Source organism: Montipora capricornis, chromosome 8, assembly GCF_036669925.1.
Source record: "Montipora capricornis isolate CH-2021 chromosome 8, ASM3666992v2, whole genome shotgun sequence".
NCBI classification, from domain to species: domain Eukaryota; kingdom Metazoa; phylum Cnidaria; class Anthozoa; order Scleractinia; family Acroporidae; genus Montipora; species Montipora capricornis.
This window is the reverse complement of record NC_090890.1, coordinates 12,644,735-12,656,459: the sequence shown is the minus strand read 5'-3', so window position 1 is coordinate 12,656,459 and position 11,725 is coordinate 12,644,735. Positions and strand designations below refer to the sequence as shown.

The window sequence follows — 11,725 nt, the reverse complement described above, 5'->3', positions numbered from 1 at the left end:
CCTAAAATACACTTGGGAAAATAATAGGCCTCATGCTGTGGATTGGCCATTCGATCTGCAGGTATGCAATTAAAACTGTGTCCTAAAGAAAGCTCTATTTGGAATAACTAAGGTCAAGTCAGCTGGCCTACCAGAGCAACCAGCTCTCCCGACTCTTGGGGCGAGACGACCTAAGAGCGAACTTGCCTTGCCATGATGGCACAAACAAGTAATAGTTTCAAAACTATGCAGTCGTATGGATTATCAGGGTAGGCACTGCAACACACTGACAAGAAAATATTTTAAAATTGATCTACGACCGAGGATATACCAGGTCTTATCAAGTTTCGAGTGATTTAACATTCTTTCAACCGACAGCGTCACATCACGTGATTGCTTTTTGACAGCTTTTTGTATTTCGAGCAACTAGTACCTTTTTCTTTTCGAGCAACTTTTTGTATTCTGAGCAATTTCTAGTTTTCCACAAATTCTGAGATATCCGAGCTGTTATGAGTAAGAGGCACAGATACACAAGCGTGCTTTCTAATAGTTTATTCCAGAGAGAGAGTACTTTTACGTTACATCAAAGTATAACAAAACGTAGTCACATGACAGTGACCAATGAAAACCAATCAAAATATCCCCCCTCTCAAGCTACTGACACTAATATCTCTACTAGAGTTGCTAAAAATTTAAATTGGAAGAGTAAAATAACCTAACGAAAAATAATGATGTAATTGCAGTTCCCATTTACATCAGATAATCCTTATACCAATTTGGAACGGATCTAACCCTAGTAGAGCAGAGCGGACCAGGTAAAACATCGTTTAATGTAGGATTTGGTTCCAGGATTCTTTTTGGCCACGAAGCACTAGCACTAGCACTAGGTTCATTCGTAGCTTTAGGCACGTCTATGTCAGATCGCATAAGCGCTGATTCTAACTCATCACTCATATCCACATTGACTATAATGGGAGGTTCTTGAGTAAGATGTATTTGGCGTCTACGTCTGCGATACTGTCTACCAGTTTTATCAGTAATCATGTTCGACCCTGGGGCCTCATTCTTACTAATAACTACAGCAGGTGATAAATGTCGGTCACCAGGTTTCCTGAACTTCATACTATCCCTTCCGTAAGTTGAAGTGACTGTTTCGAGCCTCGGTCATAAAATCCCTTGTACTTAGCTTGGCACTGTTCTAGTAACACCGGAACATCATGACAAATTTGTGGGATCAGCACCATGAGTTGAACAGGAACTTTGGATCGGACTTATAGAATAAACAACATTTGGTTAGGTTAGTAAGAAAAATTACTTATTGGTGTGTTACAATCGATATTCCTTGAGACCTTCATAAAAATTGCACTCCTTTCTCAGCAGGTTTTGAAGAAAGTGAACCCCTTTTTCTGCAAAACCATTTGACTGACTATATTTGGAATTATAAGGCATGTTATCTGCAACAAGAGTTTGGGCTAGCCATGTCTGCAGAAAAGTTTAGTTAGGCCGTGTATAGTATTATGCATGACTGGATTTGCCCTTCAACTTGAGAGCTTCAATATACTTTGAATAATAGTCCAATGACAACAAGATAGCACCGTGACTGGTTTTTGCGCTCAAACAGAACTGATGCAACTATTTGCCATGGTAAAAGTGGAATATCTCGAGTTGGCATGGGTTATTTTGGTTGATTTCATTGGGGGTTCATGCAATTATCACAGCTTGCAACCATTCTTTCAATTTCCTTGGTCATGCCAGGCCGAAAAACTTTCATACGGGCATTACGGTCTACTTTTCAACCCCACAATGACTAACGTGCAACTTCTGGAAGATGTTTTTTTTTCCATGCCAATGGACTTAAAAGCCTGTTATTTTTGAGCAGGAGACCATCTACGGCATGAACATCATTTCGAACACTCCAAAATGATTGAAGAGGTGGAGGCACGTCACGTTTACGTTCAGGTCAGCCTTCCTTGGCATACTGGTGTAAAATTTTCATGATTTGGTCATTACAATTTATTTCACGGAGCTCTATCAATTTGGAATCTGAGCGGATAACGAGGTTTGTTACAGTAATGACACTGTGAATAAAATAATCCATGTCTTGATAAATATCATTGTCTTTAGAAACACAAAATTGCCTGTAGGCTCCAGAGAGGGTATCCAAAAACCTGCCCGGAACATACTTCACGTTGACATTTTATTTTTGCAGCTGAAGCCTTATTCTTTGCAAGCGAGGGGATATTTTGAAAAGCGCCGGCTTTTTGAAAATACTCTCTAGGCGCTTATGGTCAGAATTTACTTCAACTTCGGCCCCATGTATGCACATGTTAAATCTTTCACACCAGAAAACAATTGCCAACATTTCCTTTCTATAGGGACATAATATGCAACTGGTTGGCCTTGTTGCATCAAACATGCTCCTAAATCACTTTTACTGGCATCAACTTGCAATGTGGTTGGCAATTTTGTGTCATAAAATTTTAGAACTGGTGCACAACTCATAACTTACTAGAGTTTGTCAAGTGCACTATCATGGTCAAGAAACCAACCCCATGGGACATCACTTTTAAGCAGGGAGCGCAAAGGGACAGTTCATTCAGACATGTTAGGGATATACTTTGCAAGATAGTTCAGTTCAGTTCTTTATTTTTCTAATAGGTATTGCTAACAAATTGGACATGCCCACAGGTAGCAGATGCTAATCTGGGTGGGTCATGTCGTGACCAAAAAGAGTAGGTAGACAAGTTTACAGGAAAATCAAGAAGATAAATGTACAAGAATATAAATTATAAAATTAAGTTTGTGAGCTAATTAGTACCACATTAAGAGAAAGCGCCATGAGAAATCTTATTTTACAAAAATTCTTAATAGATCTAAATCTGGAATAATACAATTAAGACTATACTTATTATTCTAAGAAAATACAATAAAATCTGAAGAAAACTTGACCTTTTGAATAATGTTTCGTATATCAAGGTAAGAGTCTTTCGAAGTCAGGATATCCAACTGATCCAACTTATGCAGTAGAATTTTATGATCTACAGTATCAAAAGCCTTCTTTAGGTCAATAAAAACTCCGCACGAGAATAAGCGTTTGTCCATGTTTGTTTGTATGGTACTTACAATATCCGAAATTGCATGCTGAGCTGAAAGTGTTTTACGAAAGCCATATTGAGATGGAGAAAGCAGATAATTTTGTTCAAGGAAAGATTCCATTCTCTTCAAAACCAATTTTTCAAAGATTCTATTAAAATTAGACAGCAAAGAAATTGGCCTATAATTGTTTGGACCAGTATTATCATCTGTTTTAAAGATAGGAATAATCTTTGCTATCTTTAGCTTGTAAACTCCGGTCGAAATAGATAGATTTATTATTTCTGCAAGACTATTGCTGATAACATTCGACGCGCACTTCAATATCTGCGTTGGACATGAATATAAGCCATGAAATTTATTATTGGGCATGCGAGAAAGTTCTAGTTTCACTTCTGTTGGGGTTACTAAATTAAAAGCAAACGACGTATCAGGAGAGTAAGATCTGTTCAGAAATTCAGTTTATCTTGCCTAATATCATTTGAAAGTCTTGTTTGCATGATGGGGTTGGCATGTTACGAAAAGCAGAAATCTTCCGCGGCTCTGGGACTGGTGAAAACCCTAAGCCACTTACTACTTCACCAATGTACTTACCTTGGGGGACACGGAACTGAATTTTCTCACGGTTGAATTTTATGTTGAGTTCGCGTGCTCTGATTAAAACCTTACGGAGGACCAAATCATGCTCTTTCTCATTTTTGCCTCCAATCATCGAAAACTGGTAATGCACCAGATGTGTCACCAAAATGTTTCTCGACCATTTTTGCGTTACTTCAATTGCACACGAGATATCAAATGACGTCCTTCGAAATCGATATCTTTCATACGGTGAATTGAATGTGCACAGGAAGGAGGTTTCGTCTGTCAACTTCTGGTGCCAGTAACAACTTGACATGTGCACCACAGAGAAAACCTTGCAACCATCTAGTGTGTTTGAAATTGTCTCAAAGCTTGGAAGTTTGAAATCCTCCCTTACGATGGCTTCGTTAAGATCTGGCGGGTCTAAGAACACTCTCAAAGTACCATTGGTCTTTTCTACTTTTCTACATTGCTGACCCAATCAACTGGTTCTTTTACCTCGGCAATAATACCCTTTGTTTTTAGATCAGCGAGATTTTCTCTTAATCTTAGGGGAACATTTCCCTGTGGCTGAATTGTAGGGTGACTCGCTTTCTTTAATTTAATGTTGTATTCACCGTGATGCTTACGGGGGGGGGGGGGGGGGGGGATGAAATTCATAACCTTTAATGATACCGTGGAGCAAGTAGGTCTCAGTATTGATGGCGTTCAACGAAAATAAAGCCTTTTGGATGAGTTCCATTATGTTCTTGAAAGCCTCGGATGTGATTAGCACGAATAATATAATACTCCAAAGTTGTAAAACCCTGGGAGGTATTTGCCTTTGTGTCAAGCAAACGTTTGCCAACCGTATCTAACTGATGTCCCCCAAACGATTTAAGCAACGCACTGGTTAGTTCTACTTGAGCATTTAATTAACTCTTTTGCCATTTTCATTCGCAAAATATTACATTTAAAAGGTACGGGGTTGTTATTAACTGATAAATCTGACTGAATGTTCCTTCCAGTAATACCTTCAATCCCTTCAATATGCTGTCCTTTTAGTGGCGCATCTTTCTCATTCAACTGTACTTCCACATGATACACTCTTTTTTCGTCAGTACCACTCTTTGGTCTCAAGCGGCAGCGAGCGTAGTGGTTTCGCCCATTACATTTGTGGCATGTTGCTCCATAGGTCGGACAATTTCCTCTGTCGTTAGACGATCAGCAGCATTTGCATTTAAGTACCCTCTGCAGGTCATTCGTCATTCGTCATTGATTTTGTGGCTTCTTGAGGTGCCTGGGTCTTCTTTACAGTGTCAATACTACTTGCTTGAGCAGTCGGTGGGTTGAAAATTCTTGAATGTTCCCGGGACTGTTCCGTGATTCTACACAGTTAAATTGTTTTCTCGTGTGTAGCTTGGGATCGTTGGTTCCCATCACGATCTGTTCTCTGATCAAATCGCAGTTCCGCGGTGCTTTAGTCGTCTTAAAAGGTTAAAGTGAATTGAGTAAAATGGCTGGTGCCGCAGTGCCTTGGTGCTTGCCTTATGGATTAAAGAACGAGGTATATCCAACACCACGTCAGCAGCACTGCGAGAGCAGTGTTTTTAGGGTCCATTTCTTGTGACCGGGTATTCTACAATCTAGTCTAGATCTTTCTCCGATATTTGCTGGCACGTTTGGTAGTGTTGCGGTTATCGTCCACGGTTATGCTGTGCTGCGTCGGTGGTTTATGATGCTTCGTTCTGATGGAGGGTTATAAGAGTCGGCATTTGAGCTCAACAATCTTAAAATTACTTACGGTCGTAAAATAGCCTTTATCAACTTCACAAGCGCTTGCTTGAATTTCATGTGCTACACGTAAAAGAGTCCACCCCGACCCAATCTTCATACCATCGGTGAAATGAATGCGCCTTAGCCTACAAGTAAAATCAAAGGGGCAAAAAATGGGATTTTGAGTTTCTAATAAATAGATAGATTAGTTTATTTTTCCCTTCTTGTAGTAAATATACTAAAATTACAAGGTTTGGTCAAGTAACATATACTTCAAACTACTGGAGTTATCTTTTCAGGCTGAGTAACCTTTACATGCAGTTTGTGCTTATAGTATTTAGAAGAGAAAACACTGGAACAAAATACCGCCGCAAAAATGCCCCATCAGTCGTAACGTTTGGTCGACCCTTTTATTGAGTATGAGTGACAGCCGAAAGACTCCAATATTGTTCAACTTCCCTCTATTTCACACGGCAAAACAACCGTTACTCTATCAAAAATAGAAACTTCAGTACAAACCGGGAACTTTCGAATTGTCGTATTTTTGATACAAAAGCCTCTGATTTTTGCTTTCTCCGCAGTTTCTTGTTTGTACATGGTCGTAGTCAAAAAACGGACAGTTTTGGGTGCAAGACAAGGCCTATAACTGTCCAGCTTCCCCTGCCTAGCTATTTGTTAGCGTTTAACCTTATTTTGTCTATTTTATTTTAATTCCAGGATTAAGAAATAGGTGGATAAAAATACAGTCACGGAATAACCCGCCCTTAACAAGTCAGACGTGCAATTACGATTTAAATGTGGTCGCTTCAATATCTTTGAATTAAAAGAGACGTTTCTGCGGGTTCTCGGAATATTACTGTTGCTGTCTTAGCCGATAGGATTAGAAAAAACTCCCTTTTTCTCAGTGAGATGCCTTTCCTTGTAGGAAACGGTTTGCTGTTAACGATTCTTTATTTATTGATTTTGCCCTGTATATATCACACAGGTAAGTGACTGGGAGTAGCTATGTTATAGCTTTGAGCTTGACAGTTTTGATGTTTAAGTTTCATACGGACTTCCATAGTGATGAAGTTCTTCTTGGTCGGTCAATTATTGTGGTCCGCCAACGGATTCTCAGTTGTTTAACACGGTAAGCAAACGGTTTGCTTGTTTCCCCGCGGCGATCGGTTTGACCGGCTCTGCATTTCCACGACGAATAAGCAGGATAACTCTAAAGTTAATAGCTTTGATAGAAGTACCTCAGTTGATTACTTCTTCACAGGAATGCACCTTTTATCTATGAGTTGTTCATAAATATCAACAAAAATAAACTTTATGGCATGATAGGCACATCGTCGTTTAGTAGAAGAAACCACTTACGTTAGAAGACTGAGCTCTTGAATTTCAGCGCTTAATTATTTTATAGGGTCTGGAATTCTGTTCCAATACATCTTGAGCTTAGTGTATCGACTGATGAAAGTGGCATCAAAAGCTCTAAAGCATGTTAGTTGACGGAAGCAAAAATGTCCATTCCAAGTTGGCAAAAATAATTGGAAAGAGATTTAAGAAACGTGACCTAATGCAGTATTGAGATGTATGTAATACGCGCGGAGCAAAATCGGCATCTACATTTTTCCCCCTAGCGTTTTAATTATTCATTTACGTATGTTCTTTATTTATAGCTGCTTATTGACTAGTACTTTTGCGCACAATGAACTATGAGTAATTCTTATTTCGTATCGATTATTATCAATTACGACCAGAGTGTATTGGTCTTCAAAAGACCCGGAAATTCTTACTTTTCAATGATGAAATATTATTATTACATCAGAGTTAAAACTTCCTTTCATTCGAAAGTACAAGTCAGCAACTTGACATGTCGAGCTAATTGGATGATATTTGAAGAGTTTGACAACCTTCATTTCTCTTCAAAACACACTGTGTTGGGTACCAATGTTATCATGTGATCTTTATGAAAAAGCTTAATTTAAGCCCCGGCGACATTTCTTACTGAAGGTTAGCTCAAACGTACGCGAGCGGGGGTGAGTTCAAGGATTTTGAGTAGTCACGGATGCATGATTTGTACTTAACGAACCTTAGCAGGTTTGAACATTAGTGATACTTGTTGCAATCCTTATTGAACCTATGTTGCGAGCTGCTTATGATGATAACTTTGCGATTTTTCAGTTGCAGGTTCAGACGAATATCCAAGAGACTGTCTTTTCGTTTCTCGTCAAAGCGGCCAAGACTCATCGTTTTGTGGTTCCACGAAGCAGCCATGCAAAACTCTATCACTGGCATTGCGGAAAGTCCAAGATGGAGGGAAAGTTTGTTTAGATGGCAGGAACACTGAGTCAGATCCATACGGCTGCGCTTTGAGAAATGTAACGAGCCTAGCTGATGTTTTGGACAAAAGTGTGACAATACAAGGTTGGATGTCGAAAGCACACATTTCTTGTCCTTACAAGTATGGTCTGGTCTTTGGAAGCACTACAGAATACGGAATCTTCAGGTTGAAGTTATCAAATCTCGTGTTTCATAACAATGGAGTCCGTCTATTAAAGGTCGGCTGTTCCCATATCCTCATATCCAACTGCCGCTTTATAAACTGTGATACAGCCTTTGAGATTTGGAAAAATAAATCCCTTTACTATCGGAAATCATCTCTTGTTATCAGCGATACTCAATTCTTGTACAATAACATTTCCGTCTTTGTCCAATTAATCAATGAGCATTTTTTCATCAATATTTCCAGATGTCTTTTTAAGGGTAAGGTTGGGCGATTTAACCTCACCTCGGAGGATAGAAAAGTATTCGGCTCCGTGTATGTCAGGTCAGCATCTCCTTGGAACAGAGTGCGTGTTCATGGTTCTATCTCCGATTCCACATTCCGAGAACTTGGCCATAAGCACAATGGCTTTGCGGTGTCATTTCGAATCCTCGAACTTTTCAGCATTGGAAAGTTATCTTTACTAAACGTAACGTTTCTAAACAACGAGAATTCTCTTTTTGTATACGGAGGATTTGACGTACAACTGACAAAAGTAACAATTAATTGCTCATATGGACGTGCAATTACGGCCAGTGCACCTCCTAAACTAAATCCCGGTATAGTTGGTATTAAAGTGACCTTGGACCAATGCGTGCTAGGGAACAACAGAAACGGTATCTTTATGGCAACAAATGTTTGTCTGAATTGTAATGCCAATTGCTCAGCAGGCGAGCAATATTTATTTGTCAAGAATACCTCGATTGTTGGGGGCAATGAGACAAAAGGTTCCGGATATTCCGTCAATTTCCGGGTCAAAAATTATGACACACGGAGACCGAACTTCATAAGGGCCCTTGTGTTTCTTGAGAACGTCACCTTCAAGGGATTACACAATAGTGCTCTGTATGTGGCCATTCAAAAGAATGTTCGTGGGAAAATTGTCGTAAAGAACTGCAAATTCATAAATAATTCCCAGTATGTCTATCAACTGGATGAAAGAGCAACTGTGGACATCCAGTTTTCGGACGAAGATCCTCCTGATTCCTGCTCAAGACTCCCAAATCATAAAAGTATATTTTTATGGAATAATTCACATCAAATGCCTGTTACATTTGAAGACAGCAGCTTCGAAGGTAACATTGGTATTTGGGGGGCCCTGAACTTGTTTAATGGAAATGTTACTTTAAAGAACTGTACTTTCAAAGACAACCTAGGTTTTACAGCCGGCGGTCACGTGTATATGAAGACGGGTTATGGTAGCCTCAGCATCGAGGATAGCACCTTTCTCCATGATCCTTTGAATAGATTTTCAAAAAGTAAAAACGGTCAAATTTCAAGCACAGGGTGCTTTGTTCACTCTGAGAGTGCTGGCCCAGTGAGGATTAGCAACTCATCTTTTACAGCGAACATGAACAGAAAATTCAATCCAATCTTCACAATAACGAGAACAAGCTCACTGAAAGTTGACGCTGTAACCACGTTTCGATGTCCATCAGGAAAACACATGAAAATGAATGAAGCAGTCAAAACAGAAGGATTTCAGTTCACACAGGGTAACAACCTTACCATATGTTTGATGGAGTTGAGTTACATCACAATGTTTTGTGACAAATGCCCCAATGATTTTTACAGTCTAAAGAGAGGAATGACAGCTGGTCTGAACGTCGTCAAGAAAACTATGTGCCGAAAATGTCCTCACGGTGCATCGTGCGAAAGTGGTAACATTGAGGCCAGGCAGAACTTTTGGGGATTGCCTATATCAAAAAACCCTCCGAGAATACAGTTTTTTCCTTGTCCACTAGATTACTGCATCACCCCTAGTCATTCCATCCGTCATCCTTACAACGCTTGTTACGGTAAGAGATCCGGCATACTTTGTGGACAGTGCCGTAAAGGATACAGCGAGGCCCTGCATTCTACGTCCTGTAAAAAGAACGAAAAGTGTCATAATCATTGGTTTTGGGTAGCGACCATCATCTACGTCGCTGCGTTTGCAGCTTATTTCGTTTTCAAGCCTCCCATTCTTTCTGTTTTGTATAAACAAACTTTGTGGTTTAAGGAACTCCCTAGACACGACGATACACAGACATTAACTTCACACGAAGCCGAGAAGGAAACACACGATCCTGGATATCTTAAGATTATTTTCTATTTTTATCAAGTCGCGGAACTGCTGATGTTAAAGTCACCAGAGGAAACCCTACACATGTTGCCATTTATCCCCTCCGTCATAGCGATTTTTAATTTTCAGGTAAAGACATTGTACGGCAGCATTGATTGTCCTTTTCCTGGTCTCAATGTAGTCACCAAAGAGCTTTTTCTTTGTTTAAAATTTTTTGCAATATTGTTGGCCATTGGCTTCATCTACATTATCCATCGGGCTGCAAGTAAGTCCAAGAAAATCTCTCCACCGAAGTTGACGCTTTACCTGGCCGTTGCCTTGGAAACACTGTTGCTTGGATACGAAACGTTGGCAGATACAACCCTTAAACTCATGCACTGTGTTCCCATGGGGTTAAGCTGGCGTCTTTTCATAGATGGAAATATCCAATGTTGGCAATGGTGGCAGTACATTCTCATTGGTTTCGTAATGGTCTTCGTTATTCCTCTAATTTTGGTTCTCTTTTGGGGATCACTGATGCTCGCCAAAGACAAAGTGTCAGCAAAGAAATTCTTGATAGCATGTGCATTTCCTCTTCCCTGTCTTGTCCTGTGGCTCGTTCGTCACTGCAGGAAATCAGAAAACGAAGATGTGCCCTTCATATGGAATCTCGAGGATGCGGAAGAAATCAAGAAGGTCCTCCATGAAGCATTTCGTGAGCCGTCCGGTAATGACAGTGGGACACTTTACTGGGAGAGCATTCTAACTGGCCGTAGATTCATCTTGCTAACAATCCACACCTTTGTTACCGACTCTGTCACAAGATTTATCACTTTAGATATGGCATGCATCATGATCCTTGTCCATCACCTTTCACTAAGGCCTTTTCGTGACCTCAAAGCCAACATCTTTGAAACCATTTCACTTCTGAGTCTGGTTGCGATTTGCACGTTCAGCTTGGCAGAGGCAACTTATTTGTCTGAGGGAATCGAGCCTGCTGGACCCAATCAAAACCTTTTTCACGTTTTACAATGGATAGAGTTGGGTGCTCTGAGCCTGGTTCCAATCTTAGTTTGCATCTTTGTTGCTTTGGCTGTGTTATCGCAGATCTCACGCTTGGTTTACCATTGCGTTAAACTGCTTTCAAACTTTACATCATCCCGATCATACCTGAATGGAAATGAGACTCTGGGTGGTCTGTCGATGTCTGGGCAGCTTCTGATCAATTGTGACTACGAAGAGGATGATTTGCAACTTCTGGATTAAATTTACAGCGTTAGCAACCTGACTTTCTGTGGTTGATGCAGATCATCGTAGAAACTGATGTAAAACTGATGTACACTGTAAATCAAGATAAGAATATTCAAGATACTGTAGTTAACCGACCCATCAGTACAGCTTTAGTTGTCAAGCGAATGTGAACGTAGTGCACAACTGGAAATGCATTTTAACCCTTGAGACCTTTGCAGACTGGCCTTTGCAATTTGTTTTCCCTGAATTCTGTTGTAATAAGCTGCTAATAAAATAGACCTAGTTGATTTAATGTAACCAGTGTGTTTGACAATAATTTTGTTTTAGTGCCTGTGGATATATCTTTTACTTTAAGGGAACAGTATCACGGGAACTATGAAATAAGTTATCTTTTTTTTTTTCATTAAAAGGAAAAGAAAGAACAAAAATCATTATGCGATTTAAATATTAGTAGAAGTTTAAAACGTAGTCAATAAATCTAACGATGCAGAAGAATA

General features: G+C 39.8%; 1 protein-coding gene across 6 annotated transcripts in view; it reads left to right on the top strand.

Moving 5' to 3' along the window:
* Positions 1-11,725, top strand: part of LOC138060736 (uncharacterized) — a 13,084-nt gene extending 1,359 nt beyond the window's left edge. The window contains exons 1-2 of one of the 6 annotated variants that reach the window (XM_068906590.1): positions 6,273-6,391; positions 7,573-11,725. In XM_068906590.1, coding sequence (XP_068762691.1) covers positions 6,316-6,391; positions 7,573-11,243 — 3,747 coding nt within the window. In that variant the 5' untranslated portion in view covers positions 6,273-6,315 and the 3' untranslated portion in view covers positions 11,244-11,725. Of the gene's footprint in view, positions 1-6,272; positions 6,392-6,460; positions 6,536-7,268; positions 7,489-7,572 lie in introns of those variants that run through there. The other 5 variants (XM_068906595.1, XM_068906593.1, XM_068906592.1 and 2 more) reach the window with 5 other exon arrangements.